This window comes from Pantherophis guttatus, chromosome 3 (assembly GCF_059756535.1).
Source record: "Pantherophis guttatus breed Tessera chromosome 3, ASM5975653v1, whole genome shotgun sequence".
In the NCBI taxonomy this organism is placed as follows: Eukaryota; Metazoa; Chordata; class Lepidosauria; order Squamata; family Colubridae; genus Pantherophis; species Pantherophis guttatus.
Window position 1 is genome coordinate 162,749,216 of NC_142065.1, and position 19,964 is coordinate 162,769,179.

The following is a 19,964-nucleotide window of genomic DNA, read 5'->3' on the forward strand; positions in this document are numbered from 1 at the left end:
GCGAGGTCTCATATTAAGACCTACCTAGTGGTGATAAAAGCGGCGAAATCTAGCTATTTTGCCGCTCATCGCGTCATCAGATAATCGCCTGGCCGCCCTGTTTAGGGTGACCCGCTCCCTCCTCCATCTGGAAGCGTGGGATGACCCCTTGCAGGGCCGAGCTGAGGACTTTGTGCAGTATCTGTATGACAAAATCGCTCAGATTCAGGAAGGGCTGGCCTCTGACTGGGTATGTCCGGACGCGATGACTGAGGCAGGTCTTGAGAGTGTTATCTGGGGGGAGTTCGATCCTGTGGCTCCCGAGGACATGGACAGGGTCCTGGGACGGCTGAACGCGACCACATGTTTATTGGACCCGTGTCCCTCCTGGTTGGTACTGGCTTCCCGGGAGGTGACACGAGGCTGGCTCCAGAAGATTGTTAACGCTTCTTTGAGTGAGGGGGTCCTGCCGGCCGCTTTGAAAGAAGCGGTTGTGAGGCCCCTCCTCAAGAAGCCCTCTCTGGATCCAGCTGTTTTGGCTAACTATCGTCCAGTCTCCAACCTTCACTTCGTTGCGAAGGTTGTTGAGAGTGTGGTAGCGCAACAGCTTCCCCGGTACCTGGATGAAACTGTCTATCTAGACCCGCTCCAGTCCGGCTTCCGGCCTGGGCACAGCACGGAAACGGCATTGGTCGCGTTGGTGGATGATCTCTGGAGGGCTCTGGATAGGGGTTGCTCCTCTATCCTGGTCCTGTTAGACCTCTCAGCAGCTTTTGATACCATCGACCATGGTATCATGTTGCACCGGTTGGCAGGGTTGGGGTTGGGGGGCACCATTCTGCGGTGGTTCTCCTCCTACCTCTCTGACTGGTCGCAATCTGTGTTGACGGGGGGGCAGCGGTCGACCCCGAGGCACCTTGCTTGTGGGGTGCCACAAGGGTCGGTCCTCTCGCCCCTTCTGTTCAACATTTATGTAAAGCCGCTGGGTGAGATCATCCGTGGCTTCGGGGTGGAGTTCCATCAGTACGCTGATGACACCCAGCTGTACATCTCCACCCCAGGCCACCCCAACGATGCCCTTGAAGTGATGTCCCAGTGCCTGGAGGCCGTGCGGGCCTGGATGGGGAGAAACAGGCTCCGACTCAACCCCTCCAAGACCGAGTGGCTGTGGCTTCCAGCGTCCCGATATAGCCAGCTGACGCCATCGCTGGCTATTGGGGGTGAATCACTCGCCCCCACGGAGAGGGCTCGCAACTTGGGCATCCTCCTGGACGCACGGCTGTCTCTAGAAGATCATTTGACGGCCGTGGCCAGGGGGGCTTTTTATCAGGTTCGCCTGATACGCCAGTTGCGCCCCTTTCTAGATCGGGACTCTCTACGCACAGTCACTCAGGCACTAGTCACTTCCCGCCTGGACTACTGCAATGCTCTCTACATGGGGCTCCCCTGGGGTGCACCCGGAGGCTCCAGCTGGTCCAGAACGCGGCCGCGCGGGGGATTATGGGGGTGACGAGGCGCTCCCATGTGACACCTCTCCTGCGCGAGCTGCACTGGCTCCCGGTGGTCTTCCGGGTGCGCTTCAAGGTGTTGGTGACCACCTTTAAAGCGCTCCATGGCTTAGGGCCAGGGTACTTACGAGACCGCCTTCTGCCACCAATAGCCTCCCACCGGCCAGTACGCTCGCACAGAGTGGGCCTCCTCAGGGTGCCGTCCGCCAGACAATGTCGGCTGGCGACCCCCAGGGAGAGAGCCTTCTCTGTGACGGCGCCCACCCTCTGGAATAACCTTCCCCCAGAGTTACGTATAATAACAGACCTCCGGATTTTTCGTCGGGCCCTGAAAACCTATTTATTTCAACTAGCTGGGCTGGCTTGAGCTAAATTTTAAATTGATTTTAAATTGGGTTGTTTTAATTTACGGCCAAAATATTTAATTATTTTAATACTGTTTTTTAAATTTTGTATGCTCTGTTTTTACTTAGGCTGTGCACCGCCCTGAGTCCTATTTGGAGAAGGGCGGTATAGAAATTTAATTAATAAATAAATAATAAATAAATACTAAAAGTCTGAATACAATGATTAATAACATGTTTGGTGGCTTCACCCCTCTGCGCGGAGGCCATAATAAACCCTGAGTATGTATCAATAGAAACATGAACATACTTCCAGGGGGCAAATGATGGATACATCGTGACATCCATTTGCCATAATTGACAACTCTCCGTGCCCCGGGATTGACCCCCAGGGGGACAGAGTGCGCTTGTAAGCTGCAAGTGGGGCATTGCTGAATAATAGCAGAGGCCTCCATTGCAGAGAGAGAGAATTGGTTCATTAAGACCTTACGATTTTGGTGAAAGTAAGAGTGGCTAGCCCACAGGGTGATAGGGGACAAGGAGAGAATAGAGATCAAGAGGGGCAGTAAGGGCAGCGGCTGCTGCAGCATCAGCCCGAGAGTTCCCCTCTTGTATAATACCAGGAAATGGTTGGTGACTTCTGATATGGGCTGGAAAAAAAGGTTCAGTCCTAGCATGAAGAAGGGATTGTAGGGTTATAAATAAACTTAAAAAGATTATCATCAAGAGATGGGGAGATATAGGAGTCCGACAAGGATGTGAGAACCTTGTAAACATAGAGGCTGTCAAGGATAAGATTGAAGGGAGAGGTGGGGAAAGTTTGAAAAGCCAAGATGGTAGCGGCTAATTCGGCCCGCTGAGCAGAAGTTTGAGGAGGGGTAATTTTGGTCTGCCACTGGGCCCCCTCTTTCCACACACACGCTCCATAAGATTTGCTGCCGTCTACATACACAGTGACAGCGTTAGAGATTGGGGATGAAGAAAGAGTGGAATGGAAAAACATTGGAACCTTGTGGAGGAGTTGAAAGCGAGGGTCAGACGGGACATGACAGGAGACACTGCCCGCCCATTCTGCCAAAGAAAGTTGCAGGGGATCAGAGGTAGCATAAAGGGGTTCCTAAGTGGTGAGGGACATAGGGACAAACAAGGAAATAACATCAAAGCCAATGAGACACTTTGCTCGAAACCGGCCTTTGGTGATGAGCAAGGCGAACATATAATGCAAGGGGTTAATAGATTTGCGCGGAGTATTAGGAAGATGAATCCATTCCAGGACGGCAACAGTGCCCTTTGTATATTGAATCAGGGCAGCGGTTGGGATGGAGGGGGTGTTAAAAAGTACAAGGGACACAGGTTCATTAGGGATGGCTCGATCCACCCAACGAGTGGCCATCGCAGAGTCGATGAGCACATGCTTTTGAGGATCAGTCAAAACAACGACTGATGAGGGAAATGAAGGGCCTTTGAGGGCCAGGAAAAGGGGGGAAAGTTGGGCCGTGGTGAGTGCAAGAAACGGGCGGACAAAATTTATCGCGCCCAATATCTGCTGGAGGGCCACAAGAGGAAGAGGATTCGGAAGAACAATATGAGGCAGGGTGGGTGAAGAGGAGGAGGTTAAGACTTTATGACCCAGATATGAAAAAGGTGGATGGGTCTGAATTTTTTCTGGAGCCACCTGAAACCCATGAGAGGACAGGTGCTGAATCCGTTTAGGGAGAAAAGGTCGGACCGTGCCGGGAGGACCCGGGGCGGCCATAAGGATATCATCCATGTAGTGATAAAGCAGCAAATGAGGGTGAGAAGTACGAAAAGGTGAAAGAACTGCATCGACATAAAATTGACACATTGTGGGATTGTTGAGCATGCCTTGAGGCAAGACAGTCCATTGATAGCGCGGGGTAGGGCGAGACATATTAGTTTGAGGGATTGAAAAAGCAAAAAGTTCCTTATCATTATTGTGCAACGGGATAGTAAAAAAGGCATCCTTGAGATCAATGACCACTAAATCATAAGTGGCCATTGGTCTAACCAATGGGGAGGCATTAGGGGAGAGCAAAGTAAGTTTCAGGGGAGTTGGAGACATTGCTAGTCCTCTAAAATAAAATTTGCATCAAATTGTGAAATAAGATCTCTGCCCCATAAATTAATATGAAGGGGCAGGACAACTGGCTTGATTTGTGCCGTAATTCCTTTTGTAACACGTAGTACTGTGAGCCAATTTTTACTGGAACTTGCCTGTTGTGTGCCGCCCACTCCCCGTACTGCTGGAGATGGTTCAAGGGACCATTGAGAGGGCCATTCCGCTGTTCTTATGACTGAAACATCAGCGCCAGAGTCTAGAAGGCCAGAAAAGACAATGCCGTTAATTAGAAATGGCATAATCGGTTTCTGGGGAGGGGGTTCCACAGAGGAAGCCGACACATCCTTAGGTAACAGTACCAACCAAGCAACAATATCCCCTTTTTTTGCCAATATGGGGACATTGGTATAGAATTGAATCTGAACACAATTTTGGGGTGGAGGATCAATCACGGAAGGAAGGACAAAGATGCCTCGTTGACGGGCCACCGCCACCGGGAGAACAGTTGCAGTAACATCCGGTGGGAGCGGGCCGGGCAACTGGGCGTCTGCGACAACAAGGAGATTAGGAAAGTCAACAGAAGTGTCAGCAAGAAGTTTCAGATCTGTGCCTTGGCAGCAGGGCGGAGCGGAAAGTGGAGAGGAAGCGACAGGAGAGAAGGAAATGTCGCCACAGGAAAGAGAGGGTGCAGCCTTTGGAGGGGGGCTAGCTGCAAGCCCCGTTATTAGTTTCCCTGATTCTGAGGGAAAGCTCGACATTGATTGGCCCAATGGTAGCCCTTTTTACATTTAGGGCATACCGTCTTCGTTTTTTTTTTTAAATTTGATTTATATGCCGCCCTTCTCCGAAGACTCAGGGCGGCTTACAATGTGCTCAGCAATAGCCTTCATCCTTTTGTATATTTATACAAAGTCAGCTTATTGCCCCCACAACTGGGTCCTCAATTTACCTACCTTAGAAAGGATGGAAGGCTGAGTCAACCTTGAGCCTTGGCGAGATTCGAACCCTGCAGTAATTGCAGGCAGCTGGTCTTAATAACCAGCTTAATAACAGGGTGCCTTAAACCCCTGTACTACCAAGGTTCGGCACTGGAGTTAGGTAGGGGGCGGGCAGCACCACCACCCGGGGCTCGGCACTGTTTTTTGAAATGGCCAGGTTTTCCACAATTGAAACAAGTGCCTTGAGGTTGGTTCCCCTTTCGTATGGCTGCGGCCAATGCATCCATCTGGTAGGTTTGGGTGCCGATAACGCGGCAAGCTTTAAGAAAATCCGCCAGAGTGGAGGCCGGGTTAGAGACTAATGGCTTGAGAACAGATTGACAATCCATTTGCATGTTCAAAAGCAAGTTTCATCAAAATTTCTTTTGCCGCTTCTTGGTTGGAAATTTGGCAGGTTACCGCGAGTTGTAAGCGGTTAACGAAGTCGGCGTATGACTCTGTCGCCCCCTGGCGAATAGCAGAGAAGGATTGGGTTGGGGTGCCTCGATCATCGACACGAGTTAAGGCAGAAAGAACAGCAGAGCTAATGAAAGGAAACGCGTGGGGGGGGGGGTAGATTGTGAGCCTGGGCGTTAATTGTAGCAAAAGCACCTTCCCCAAAGAGTTGATCAACAGTCCATTGAATACCTGGGCAGAGGACTCTGGTTTGGATTTCCCTTTTGAATTCTGATTCAAAAACAACATATTGTGTGCCGGTCAATAGCATTCTAAGCAAGTCTTTCCAGTCTTGAGGCAACATTTGATAGTTACCAGCAATGGCATTCAACAAATCCCTGATATAGGGGCTGGCTATGCCATAATCCGTAGTTGCCTTTTTTAATTCTTTAATCATCTGCAGAGGCAAGGGTTCCCAGTCAACGAGAATGCCGCCGGTGGGTGCTTGTTGAAAAATGACCGGGAACAACTCAGTGTCGGCTAGATCGGCAGCATCTAAAGTGCCGGATTTTAAGGCTTTTTGGTATGCCCCGTGAATAAGACCAGGTTGAGAAACAGGAGCGGGGGCAGCGGCAAGGGGAACCGGGGCTTCGGGGGCCGTGGGTGAAAGGGGGCTCACAACCGAGGGCAGCGGAATAGTCACCATGACCGAAGGAGTCCGGTATGGCGGTGGATCTAATAAAGGCTGGTGAGGCGAATCAGCGTGGTTTTTAATCAAGGTATAGGCTTTTTTCCAAAGGCACAGAATGTCGGGCGGCGCCTGAGGAGGTTGGTGGAAGACGGCGCCAATCTTCTTCCACGTCTCCATTTTTAGAGATCCGCCCTCAGGATAGGACGGACATTGTGCCCACACATAAGCAAGTAATTTAACAGCCTCACTTTTAGAAAGAGATTTGGTAAAATTTTGTTCTTGAGGAGACAGGTATTTTTTCCTGCCCAATTGTCTCAACTCTTCTACATGAGCTTTCTGAGCTGCAGACATTCCACCCCCCATACTTACGAAAAAGAAGAGTCAGTCGTCAGCGACGTCGTCGGGTGCACCGTGCCTATTCCAGGTGATAAGCAGAGGGTCGGCAGGGATGTATTCCCTTGCGGAATCACATCGAGACGTATCCGTTTCACGAGATCACATCGGGGTCACCAGATGTGGTGGTTTCCCATGAGAGAAATGAGACACACAAGCAGGTATCTCGGAATGAGAGCCCAGAGCTGACTCCGTGACCCTCTTTTATTAAAAATTCATCAAGTTCATTATACAGCATCATAGCAAGGTGGGATTGGGGGTGGTTACATGATCGGGTTGCATACACTCATAGTAGTTACGTAGACCCTTCCCTGGCTGGTACGACCCTTCCCAGGCTGGTACGAGAATAATCATGTAGGTATTTCTTGCCTGAGCCGTTGGGACTTTCCAGATGACGTAATGTATTTCGACATCCTATTTCCCTGTACGCGCTGTGGCAAGGTCCACGGGTAATTCTGATATGCAAGTATATTTCTATACAACTATTCCCACAGTATATAACATGTTTATTTATTTAGGTAAGGTTTTTATATGATCATTCAACTCAGACAAGTTCATCAGGGCAGTGTACCAAAATAATAAATAACAAATGCAAAATCCCCCCACCCACCCCAAAATCACAGCATTAAAAATCAACTGAAACAATGACATGATAAGCCAGAACTAAAATGTGCCATAAGTCATCTGTTTAGGAACTCTGCTCATCCCAACCCAAAGGCCTGGGGAAAGAGCTGGGTCTTGACTGCCTTTTTGGAAGCCGGAAAGATTAGGGCCAATTCTTTACTGGCAAATATTCAAAAGAGGAGGACTTAGATTGACTGCCATTTTACCTGTTTTATCTAACCCACGAATACCACAGGTTCAGGTGTTCCAAACATAAAACTGTGAAAGGACTTCCAATTGCACTCTCCATTTTTTTTGTATCATTTTTTTAAAAAAAGACTGCACTTTCTAGAACCTCCTTTTCAAGACCTACTACAGTTGCTTTCAAACCTGTCAGATATCATTAGATATCTGACTCCACCCACACCTTTGGAACACGCTGAATTTATAGATAGGTCTGTTACACAATCCACGCCTATAATATTTTTCAGTAACTGGACAGATATGAGACCAAGATGTTACAAGGAGAGAGTGCTGACTGAAATGGTGTTGGTTGTTACAATAAGAAGAGCATGTTTTGAAGTATGGCACAGTTCTGAACTTTCCCTAAGTGAAAAAAGGAAAAGGGGGAGGGGGGAATAAAATTGAAGAAGTAGTCCCAAGGTAGAAAAAAATTTGTTAAACAATTCATATAGATAAATAATAGTCAACTTTGTTGAATGGAGATTTCTTTCTCCTGAATCTACTATAGTATACTGTGTTTTGGGATGGGAGCAGGGAGGATATTGGGGTAGGGAGGATGTTTTATTTTTCTGATGTTCCATATTGGATCAGATCAATGTAATCCTCATTGATGTCTTTTAAGTTTTCCTTGTGTTCTTTAATTGATATATTTTCTGTTTTGAATATTAAAAAAGTAACATGGCATAAAAAAATCAGTGTTTCTGATATTACATCTTAAAATAATATAATTGATGCTTAACATTTCATTTCCTCACACACATATATAAAGTTGCATATTCTAGTATTATTTGGATCGTTTAATTAATTATGAATTTTTGCAACGTGCATTTACAATGTTTCATACTGTATAATACCTTCGTGTGTGTGTGTGTGTGTGTGTGTGCGTGTGTGTATGTTACCTGTTTCATGTTTGTTTTATTTTTTAAAAAAGAAAACGTACAAATATCAATATAGCAGGAACAGAAGGAAGTTGTGAAGAGGATATGTGATGTCATTGTATTGTTATCTACAATGACACATAATATGTCTGCAGATATATCTTTGACATTTACCAGGTGGTGGAAGAACTAATTTGGTATATTGGCTTTGTTTTATATATGTGTAAATCTGATTTACTTCCTTACTTAGATATCTTTCAGAGATTAGAGGTTTAGCAAATTTTTCTTACACATGAAAGTTAATGAAAATGTAATGTGGTATCCACTTATCACAATGCTTGTCAGGAAAATAGAATAGGATGCAGGAAGGGCTGGGGGCTGTCATTAGACAATACAGTAACAAATAAGCAGTTTATTTTCTAGGTTACAGTTTATAGATTTACTACTATAGCAGAAATTATTATAATATACAGTAACTTAGTTATTTATGGTGGAATATGAGTCTGGTTAGCTTATAGAATTATAGAAAGTGTTGCTGCCAGTGCTAGGAAAAGAACTCTGCAGTTGATTTTCTATTTTACTACACTTGTTTCTCTGAGGAAAAAATGTGTATATGTGTAAATGTGTGTCTTTCTGTATTACAGATAGTTTCCCTTAACAATTAGGCCTAGGATTTTGATCATAAGTCATTGTGGTTGTTAAGCAGGTTAATCATGTGACCTGACTCAACTTTACAGCCATTTTTATGATAGTCTTAAGCAAGTCCATGGCAGTTAAGTAAATTAAATGGTCATTAAACAAACCACATGGAAAATGAATCCAGCATATTCAGTGGGTATTTTTCTTGCAGTTTTCCTCTAAAAAATACCAAAAAAATATTGCAAATTGTGGTCACGTGATGATGGACACTGCAACTGGTTGCAAATATGATCAGGTTGTCTATCTGGAATGTGATCTCATGACTATGGATGTTTGCGCAACAATCATAACTTTGAGGATGGGTCATAAGAATTTTTTCTCAGTCTATCATAATAACTTCAAATGATAGTTAAGTAAGGACTAGATGTATATAAAAACATTGTGTGTAGAGTTCCTATGCATAGCACAATAATGCTGCAGCATACTTACCCATGATCTTGTGACTCCATTTATATGCTATGCCAAATCATAATTTAGTATGCATTATCCTTAGTGAGCCTTTGGCTACCATGCTTCCTTCCCATATGGCCAAAGTAGAGTGCACAAACTTTTCCTTTAATTTTTATATAAACACATGTTGCTTTGGTAAGTTCTGGGTCTTTCTTTAACATCATAACTAGCTACAATTTAACAAATCATAATGTATAGATAGTCCTTGACCAATGACTGTAATTGAGCCCGGAATTATGGTAATACATTGTGGCAGTCATTAAGCAATTTTGCAGATATTTAATTTACCTAGACTTTTTAAACTTTCCCATTTTAATTCAAAGATTGGAATCAGATAGCACAGAAAATTATTAGCGTACTTAATTTTGGCTTAATATAACTTATGAATGCAGCTGATTGTGCATTATTTAACCATGATTAGGAAACGATTTTTAATGCTATGGATGAACCTGATCAAAGTTTTCCTATATTTTGGGAAAATACCCCTTTTTTATAATAGCCAAAGTAAGTAAGCAAACAAAAAGATATTAAAAAGGGGGAAAGTGGGAGAAGAGATAGAAGAGAAATAAACTTAAGGGATAAACAGATACTTCACAAACAAACAATAAAATAGGGTTGCTATTTTGGACATTGGAATGTCTTTCTATTTTTTTGTAGTCAATTTTTTTTTTTTTAATTTGATTTATATGCCGCCCTTCTCCGGAGACTCAGGGCGGCTTACAATGCGTTAAGCAATAGCCTTCATTCTTTTGTATATTTTTATACAAAGTCAGCTTATTGCCCCCACAAACTGGGTCCTCATTTCACCTACCTTAGAAAGGATGGAAGGCTGAGTCAACCTTGAGCCTTGGAGAGATTCGAACCAGCAGAAATTGCAGGCAGCTGTGTTAATAACAGGGTGCACTAAACCCCGGTACTATCAAGGCTTTTTCTTTCTGAGAGCATTGCCAATATAAAGGAAAAATTAAATTTAAACATATAGTTTGTTTTAGTACTAAACAAGGATGTTTCAAAATAACATTAAACTTTTCCTGAAATAAAATTTTATTTTATTTTATAAAATTATACTGAGGTTTGTCTTTATTGTGTCTGGCTTCACCACTTTCAGATTAATAAAGAAAGTCAAACATCTTCTGGATCTATACTAGAAATTCCTAGGCTTTTAGTGAACAGCTAGACAACTCGTGAACTATTTGGTCCTCCTTATCAGAGATATTTCCTTACCAGATTCCTCAGTGTCTTTCAACAATACTTTGAAATGGAAAGGTTTACCTGGAAAGGTTGGGATACATTCAGAAATGTACCTGCCTTAAATAGCCCATGTTGAATTGTATGGGACAATCAAACATCACCACAGGAAATGTTTTATGACATTTTGTATTACACCATAAACTGTTTTATGATCATTTTTATGTCATAAAATGATTTATAAAATTTGCCACTTTCATTTTATTTTATTTTTTTATTTTTTTATAGTTTTTTATTTTTATTTCTCATAAACACATTTACATACCTGTATACAGTCATTTCCATCATTTTTCATTCATCTTATCTTTTAACTTTCATTTTTCATTTTTACTTTTTTGGAGCTGCTTTTTTACTCTTTACTCCAACCTTTCTTCTTCTCCTCCCCTTCTCTTCCTTCCTGTTTCTCCTCCTACTTCCTTCATTCTTCCTCTCCTTCTCTTTCCTACTTCCCTTTCTCTTCCCCCACTCCTCTCTTCTTCCCCTCTTCTAACCTTCTCCTCTGCTCCTCTTTCCTCTCCCTTTTCTTCCTCTCCTTTTCCCTTTCTTCTTTCTCCTCTCCTCTCATCTCCCTTCCCCTCTCTCCTGTTGTTTCCCTTTTCAATTCAATCTAAAGTGGTATTCGAGCAGCCCCAATTTTCTAATTATCTTTATTCTCATTTCAATGTCTTATTCAATTATTATTTATTTTTATTTCATCATTTGCGTACATTTTTATAATCTCTCACTTTTTTCCTTTTTACCCCCCCTCCCCTTTCTCCTTTCATTTTCATAGGAAACATGGGTCCCAGATTTTGGACATATTCTGTAAGTTAGCCCATTTGAAATAGAAATTGTTCAGAAATTGTTCCCCAAATGCACTGTTTTGCCCAATTAAAAGTTACAGGAATCAGTTTTAGTAATATATAGATTTTGAAACTAGACATGAACATGGATAGATTTTAAAAAAATAAATAGTAGCCTGGAACAAAAGAGGACATCTGGATTTCAGTGGCTTGCTATTATGACAACTAAAAACAACAAATCTAAAATTTTAAAAAGTATTCTGATTTCTACGTAGGTTGGCAAAGAAGATTCGTTTAAATGGTGTAGCATCCAGGTATTTTTTCTAGAGTTATAAACTGGCATCCTGAAAATATATTTCCAGCAATTGCTGAAAGAACCCATTTATACTGCTCCAATGCTGTTGATGTTTTTACGTGGCTGTCCTTCCTGTGCTCCAAAGCAAATCACTGTTGTGATTCACTTCAAACGTTGATATTGGTTATATTGGTTGAATATTGGTATGAATTCACCATTGCATCGTTCCATCATAGCAACTGGTCCTCCTGCCTGTCTTATTGCTAAGCAATATAAGAAAAATCAGGATTTGTATGCTGTGAAAATAATAGCAATAGCACTTAGACTTTTATACTGTTTTACAGTGCTTTAAAGCCCTCTCTAAGCAGTTTACAGAATCAGCCTATTGCCACCAACAATTTTGGTCCTCATTTTACCCACCTCAGAAGGATGGAAGGTTGAGTCAACAGAGCCTGGTGAGATTTGAACTGCCAAACTGCAGGCAACCGGCAGTCAGCAGAAGTAGCCTGCAGTACTGCACTCTAACCACTGTGCTACAATAATGAATTTAAGTAGCAGCTAACACAGGTTGCCAGATGTATAAAAAAAATGAAAACAATATTTTTTATATTTATTGAAGATTTTTCTTAAAGTAAAAGACAAATCTAAAGAAAAAGAAAAAAAGAAAGATGGTAGAAAGAAAAATGTACAAGAAAAAAAAGAAAAGGTACAAGAAAATTTATGAAGTATGACTTCCAAACTTCCCTTCAACAAATTGCAATCTTTCCCTCTTGTTATGCAAATTCCTTCAGCATCTCATTTAATTCACATCTTTTTAAATCTTTGAACCTGTAAATAAATCATTGTATCATTTATTTTATTTTATTTTTTCTCCTTTTCTTCATTCAGCAAAAAGTCCATATAAAGTTTTCAGTCTTTCGGAAAAGTTTTTGTTCTTTTTTACCTCTGATAAAACAGTTCAGCTTTGTCATCTCAGGAAATTCTCCCACTGTGGGAATTTCATTGTTCTTCCAATGTTGAGCATATAATAATTTTGCTGCAGTTACCATATATATAATCAGTTTGCCATGAGTTTTTTCTAATTCATTGCCCATAAATTCCAGTAAAAAAGTTCTTTTGCATTATCATATGAATTTGTGTCCAAAATTTCTTGGCTTTTGTCACAAGTCTACCGGGCCTGATAAAATGTCCCATCATTTCTAAAATTGTTCTGAAATAGTTTTCTACGCTTCTGATAATTTGTTTGGTCTCATATACCACCAATAAATAATTTTATAAAAGTTTTCACTTTAGTTATGGGACAATCTGAATTTCATACCAGTTTCCCACACCATCTCACATGTGTCCATCTATATATTACATTAAAAATTTAATAGCCCATTTTGTCCTGCCACCTTTAACTTGTTCTTTGTTTTGAATCTTAACAGAAGTCTATACATTTTTGCTATTATGTGCTCACTGTTTGTACATAATTAAATGTAAACTTCCATTTTGTGCTTTTAAATTCCAATTATTTTTACCCATATTAAACCTTTCTTTTAAATAAGTATATGAAATCCATTGAAAACTATGTTCTTGTGCAATCAGTTGGTCTCTTGACTTCACTGAAAAATGAAAACTACCTAAAAGAAACTTAATATGTTTTTCTTTCTGCAGGTTTGACATGGGAAAAAACACTAAGGCAGATTGGATTTGAAAGGTGAGCACCATATGGTTTATGTTTTACTAAGGAGGAAATTGAATTTTGCAACTCATATTGATTTTTATTACCGCACTATATATTTTGCTACTTAAATAATATGACATATATATTTAAATTTTAAAAATGCTATAAATTAACACTTTAAAGCAAGAAGGAAAGAAAATAAATAAGGAAAACAATGGAGAATCAATGTTACTTCTAAATGGTTCTATATAACTTCTGAAGAATATGTTTTTCAACAGGGGAGAGCATGGAAGCTCAAAATAGTCAAGATAGTGTACTGTATCTCACTGCATGGTTGAAGTACCATCCCTTTTTAATCTTGCCATCTGCAGTTGCTCACTGCTGAATGATTTTTCAAAAACATGCTGGAAGTGATGAGAATTACACAGAGGAAAAATATTAGGAGAGTTATATCTTAAATATAATCAAAAACTTTAGGCTTGAATCTTTAAAAATATGTATAGCCTTCTCAAAATATGGTTGGATGGTTGAATTTGGCTGAATGGTTGATTTTAGGCATCATACTAAACCATGATGTAACATCATGTAGGCATGGTTGTCCTCATTCTAGAACAATATATTCTTCATCCTTTGTTCTTCTCCTATACCAGCATGAACATAAAGTAGAATTTGAAATTATGCTTATTATGGTTTGTTGCACAGTCAACCTGATGTCTACACTGGATTTGGCATTTTTTCCACCTATTGAGACCTTTCCAAGGGCCTGGGATAGACATGTGTTGATATTTGATGGTGTTAAATGCATGGTCATAGGACGTAAGCTGTTCCGAAAAAAGCATCATTAATTATTATTCACATTTCAGTCCATTTTCTGATGGAATATAAAAAACAAAAATATATGTTATATCTGTAGAGCCAAATTTATGATTGCTAGTGTATAATGTAAAGGATGCAGTTTTGTAAGCATGGTATATATTTGAAAATACCTTCAAAAGATCTACCGTATGATAGAATTCCTTTTTTTATAATCCTAGAGGAGTGGTTGTAATTTATCATAATATAATAGGTGACCAATATGTTTAACTGAAGAATTCTAGTCCTTACTTAGGTGTGAAAGTTGGGTTGGGTGACTGGGCCAATCACTCACAGGGTTGTTGTGGAGAAAATAGGAGGAGCAAGATCTATTAAATATGTTCGCTGCCTTGAGTTATTTATAACAAAAATAATGGGGGGGGGAGGACTTTGAAAAAATTTCCATAGCCTAGAAATAAAGTGAAGGCCAAATGCTAGATTTTGTGTGTGTGTGTGTGTGTGTGTGTGTGTTCATTCCCAGAATATTTTTTACAAAATAAAATGGAGCACTATTTAATACAACTATATTAGGAGCAAATTCCATTTTGTTTAATGAATCTTCTTTGCAACTAAGCAACATTTCAGCTTCAATTTATCTTTTTTTCAGTTTGCACTTTTTAAGACTATTTTGATTCTCCTTCGACTACTTACATATGTTACCAAATGTCCTGATCATACGATGCTATCATTTAAATAGTGATTATTTACACATTTATTTGCTTCATTTAGATGACTGAACCATTTTTCAATTACCATGAAAACAAATATGTAAATATTGTAAAACTAGGGAGCGTTGCTAGGATTCAACTTTTAAGAGTCAGTCCAAAATCAAAATACAAGGTTAAGACTGTTATGGTCAAGTAAATGGCACGGCAGAACAGAAATAGCTGAATGCTAAATATGTTGAAACCAGAGCTTTTTTCTTCAGTTTGTAAGCAAAAGTCAAATAGAGTAAAACAAAGACATTCTTAAAAAGAAGTAGGTAAACATTGCCTATATGTGGAATTTTTTCACATATAGTGGTGGGATATGTGTGTATATGATGACAATATATTTTGAAAAGACAGGGCAAAAAAATACTGTAGGAATTATTCTCCATTTCAGCAGACTTGCATGATAATCCCCTGCTTAAAGAGATCTTGCAAATGAGAATTCATTCAGATCCAGATCCCAATAATTCAGATCTCTTTGTAAATGTTTCACAAATGGGTTTAAAAGAAATAATTAAAGGGAAATCAAATTTTGTTTATAAGCCTCTATATTTACTCTCAACATTGATTGGTCCTCTTTTACTTCTTGCTATATTTGCTATTACTATCCTCCATTGATTTACACAGGTTCCTGTTCCTACAAATAGCATTATTCCCTGTGCACTTACACATTTAATTTAATATGTGTGCTTAATACACATTTTTAAAGAAAGGAAGCCTTTGTAGCAACGGCACCAAGGATTAATTGTTTCTAGTTTATGCATTTGGATATCTGGAAATAGCTTGATAACATGGGTTCTTGGGCTGAGACACCCAGAGAAATTTTTAGACACAGTTTGTTCCATTTTTTCCCCCATATGGCACTTCTAATATAATGATTCTTAAAATTATACTATCATACCATAGAAAATAGGCCATCCAAACCCCAGGTTATGCTCTAAAACTCTCTTGCTTCTGAGTCAAATTCACTTATCCAGACTAAGCAATAAGCTGCAAAATAGAATTTCCAATCAGGTAGACCTAGTCCTTTTCATTTCTTTGTATCTTGAAGTATTTTTTTATGTTTAACCCTATTTCCTTCTCTTGCCATACAAACCATTAAGATATTTAAATGTAGTAGCTGGAACAGTGGGGTTGTACAGTGAGCCAGAACACACAGTTTTAATTGATTGGTTGGAGAGTGCTGGCTCCTGTAAATTTCCCTTTCTCCCACCTTTTTCTTTTGGGTGCCCTGTGCGCTCTGTGATATACGTCATGATGCTCCTGTTTTCCTGACAATCTTGTCTGCTATAAATATAGATGTAAAATATATTTATTTATATAAAACTACAAATTCATGTCAGCATCTCTGATTTCATTTGGATACCTCCTGCGCAATTCCCTGATACAAACCTAAATATTTTTTTCCGCCATGTTTAAATGTTACATCACTTGTCATAACTGTTTGAAACAAAAGCATCATTCTTGACAAAACATCCATTTTTATCACATTCTCCCCAATAATGGCAATTATTCCGTACCTTCCGTAAAGCCCTGAAGACGTTTTTATTCCACCAAGCCGGCCTAGCCTGAAGGGTTTTTAATTGGGATTTTAAATTTTATGGATTTGGGGGTTTTAAATTGGGAAGCTAATGATTTAATTCTTTTTTAATTATCTTAACGTTTGTATTTGTATGTTTTTTAATTTTGGCTGTTCACTGCCCTGAGTCCCCTCTGGGAGAAGGGCGGTATACAAATTAAATTAATAAATAAATAATAAATAAATAAATTACAATTTTTCCCATCTTAACATGTCCTTCTTAATTTACACTCATGGTTTAGCAGAATTATTCCACTATGATATACAAGTCATGTTAGTCATAGCAATAACCAAGTGTTTTAACTTTTTTGTCAATCTGAAAAGCATTTTCCATCAATTTCAGTTGGTTTTTTTTCCCATTTTCATATCCTTTCTTAACATCTTCATCTTTATTTGTTTTAAAACCAGCTAACACCCCCCAAATCCTTTAATTTTGCCATTTTCCTTTCAAAGGATCTCTCAAAATTATCACCAGGTCGACAGCAAATGTCTATAATTTATAGACGTTTCTCTTTTAATCGTCATTCCAGCAATCCTCATGTGTTAATTATCACTTGTAAAAATCGTTTAAGTATGCAATTTTTAGTATTTATAAAATTAATATTTTTATATTCTAATTTGTATTTATTGATGCTGGGATGCTGGTCATTATCATTGCTATTATCATAACTTGGATATAGAGTTATTGGTAGCATTTTACAATTGGCAGGAATACTCAAATTTCTTTCAGTATTTATTCTAAGTTATTGAGAGGATATAGAATTTTATAAAAGCACTTCTACAGCTGTTCTCAAATTAATCATCCAGAAATCTTGCCTTCAGAAGTTGTGGGAGCTTCATCACTGGAAGCTTTCAAGAAGAGACTGGACTGCCATTTGGTGTAGGGTCTCCTGCTTGGGCGGGGGGTTGGATTAGAAGACCTACAAGGTCCCTTCCAACTTCGTTAATCTGTTAAATCATTTTACTATTAATCTTAACATTAAAGTCTCTGGTTATTTGGATTCAATGAATATCCCATTGTTGTTAAATCTATATCAATCTGTTCATTGAGAACATAAATATGGCTTCAGATTAATTTAGAGAGCTGGAATATACATTTAAAATTCTATTTTTTTTCCCCCTTAGGCAAAAAAATTATGTTAATACTATCAGGTTGTTTCAGGATTATGGGCATAATAAAAGGGAATGGGAATCAAATCTATAACTAAATAATAAATAAGAGGAATGTCAAGTAACCTCAGTTTGGAACTAAACCAAAATTCATTTTTTTAGTAACTTATTTTTCTATTTCTTTCAAAACATTGTATATACATTTAGTTTCTATAACAACACGTTATATGATACCTACATTTTTAAGTGAAATTTAAGTGAATTTCCTTGGGGAGAGAGCTGTTTCTGATGCTAACTCTGTTGTTACAATAATGTCGGATTTCCTGCAGTGAGAGAAATTCAATCTGTGATAATATGCATTGAATGAGGAAAACATAAAATTTCTTCAATTATATCTGTATACTCCACACGGGTCTTGTAAGGGAGGAAGGGAAGATATAAACTACTACTACATTGTAGCCAAGAAAACTGTGGACATGTTCATGAATTTACCAGGAGTTCAACTTGAGTCAACAGAAACCTTGCTTATAAATTGCCATCTCAGTAAAAAATATTAAGACCATAATTCTTGAATTACAATGGGGTGTATAAGAGTTGGTTCTCGACTGATATGTCTAGTGTCCTCTTCCAAAGCAATCAATCCATTACAAAAGAGGCACACTTACTATTTACATATTAAACGAGTATTGTTCTGCCCCAGCTATGGATCCCAAAGAACACAGCACACACAAACTCTGAACAAAACTTAGTTTACTCAAATAACGCAGTTTTAGCAAATACCGGCTGTTAATAAGCATTCTTAAAAGCCTGCCAGAATTCCACAGATAAAATAGTCAGAGTCTTACTGGAGTTGGCAGAAAGCCCAGAAACCAGGTTGCAGAGAAATCCCAAACATGATGATTAGCGAACTAAAGTTGTTTCCTGCAGCTTGTTGCAAGCTGCGTCCTTTCTTAAATAGGCTAAGGGAGTGGCCAATTAGCCCCAAGCCTTACTCTCGAGGAGACCTCCTCCTGAGCAACCACTCCTGCCTTTTGGCAGCTCTGCACGCCCGTGAATTGAGAAGAGGCTCCTCCTCTTCATCCTCTGTACTTAAAGGAGCCTCTGGAGGTTCTGAAGCCCCTGACTGAATCCCTGCCTCTGGCACCACATCTTCTTCAGCCTCCTCGCTGTCCGACTCGAGCGCCGGCTGCACAGGCTGCTGGCCCAGCACCACACCAGCCTCCTCATCGTCGGGATCAACAACAATCCGCGCAGGCCACTGGCGGGCCACAACAAGTATACAGTACAAGGAGAGCAAATCAGACTCATCCTCACCCTTTGAGGAGCGGAGGTCCTGGCTAGAGGATTTGTTTGCACAACTTTATGTTGTGTACCAATCATGCCCTTTCCTTGATCAGGAAAAGCTGTCCATAATCACTCATGCTTTGGTAACCTCCTAAGTGGATAGCTGCAATGCATTCTACATTGGAGTGCCCTTGAAGAACATTCAGAAGTTGTAGAATGTGGCTGTGGAAGCAGTTATGATCACGCTTCAGTACACCTATGTTACCTTTTGTTTTCTTTACTGAACTGGTTTCTAATAAGTTTCTGGGTACAATTCAAGGTACTGGTTGTCATGGCATGAGGCCATGCTTTTTCACGGACTGCTTTTATCTGATTGTCTCTACCCACCACATTGGTCCCGGTCTCATCAATTAAAGAGTACCACTTGAAGAGACCCAGGAAGTATTTATTTTCTGTGGCAATGCCTGCTGTTTGGAACAGCATCCCTCCCAAATCAGATTAACTCTGCTGGCCTTTTGTAGAGCCCTCTTTGAGGCAGGGGAATCAGAACAGATTGAACCCAATAACTGAAGCAATTAGTTGCTAACTGGTTTATTCTCAGTGGCCATTTTCATTTTGTTTTCCAATGTTTTTCCTTTATTCCATTTTGTTATTGTAATTTCTAAAAGTAAATTATTTGCTGTTGTTGATAATGTTACTTTAATCTTTTTAATACTTCAATCTTCCTTTTAGTAATCAGTTCTCTGAAAGACACATTCTTGAGATTAACAACATCATTTATAACCTATTTAATGAGTTCCCAATATACCTTTTCAAGACTAGACCATATAGGTTAATGCTTCAGAATTCAGATATCCTATATATTATGCTTTTTTGTACCAAAATTCCATTAATGTACATTTTTCTGAAACATCTGTGGTATAAATTAGTTGTGCATCTAATGTTACATTTATACATAATATAACCATTTTTTATAGATTAAAAGTAATTATCTCACCAGGACTTCTATGTTTCTTGAAAGCATATTATATCCATCTAAAGTAAACTACTTATGGCAGAAGCATAATATAATACTGGGCTTAATTTAAGCAAAAGGAGATCACCAGAGGCATATGGTATCATATGCTGAATGAAATATGAGTAATAAATGAATCTCTTTCTATTTTAAGGACTTCAGCAACTCTCCACTTTTAAGAG

At 39.7% G+C, this 19,964-nt stretch overlaps 1 protein-coding gene across 5 annotated transcripts in view; it reads left to right on the plus strand.

Annotated features, from left to right (window-relative positions):
- Positions 1-19,964, plus strand: part of PIEZO2 (piezo type mechanosensitive ion channel component 2) — a 205,653-nt gene that overhangs the window by 87,606 nt on the left and 98,083 nt on the right. For all 5 annotated transcript variants that reach the window (XR_015733592.1, XM_034429440.3, XM_034429444.3 and 2 more), the window contains exon 4: positions 13,223-13,265. Coding sequence is in view for 4 of the 5 variants with exons in the window: in XM_034429440.3 (XP_034285331.2) it covers positions 13,223-13,265 (43 nt within the window). In the remaining variant the exon portion in view is untranslated. The remainder of the gene's footprint in view (positions 1-13,222; positions 13,266-19,964) is intronic.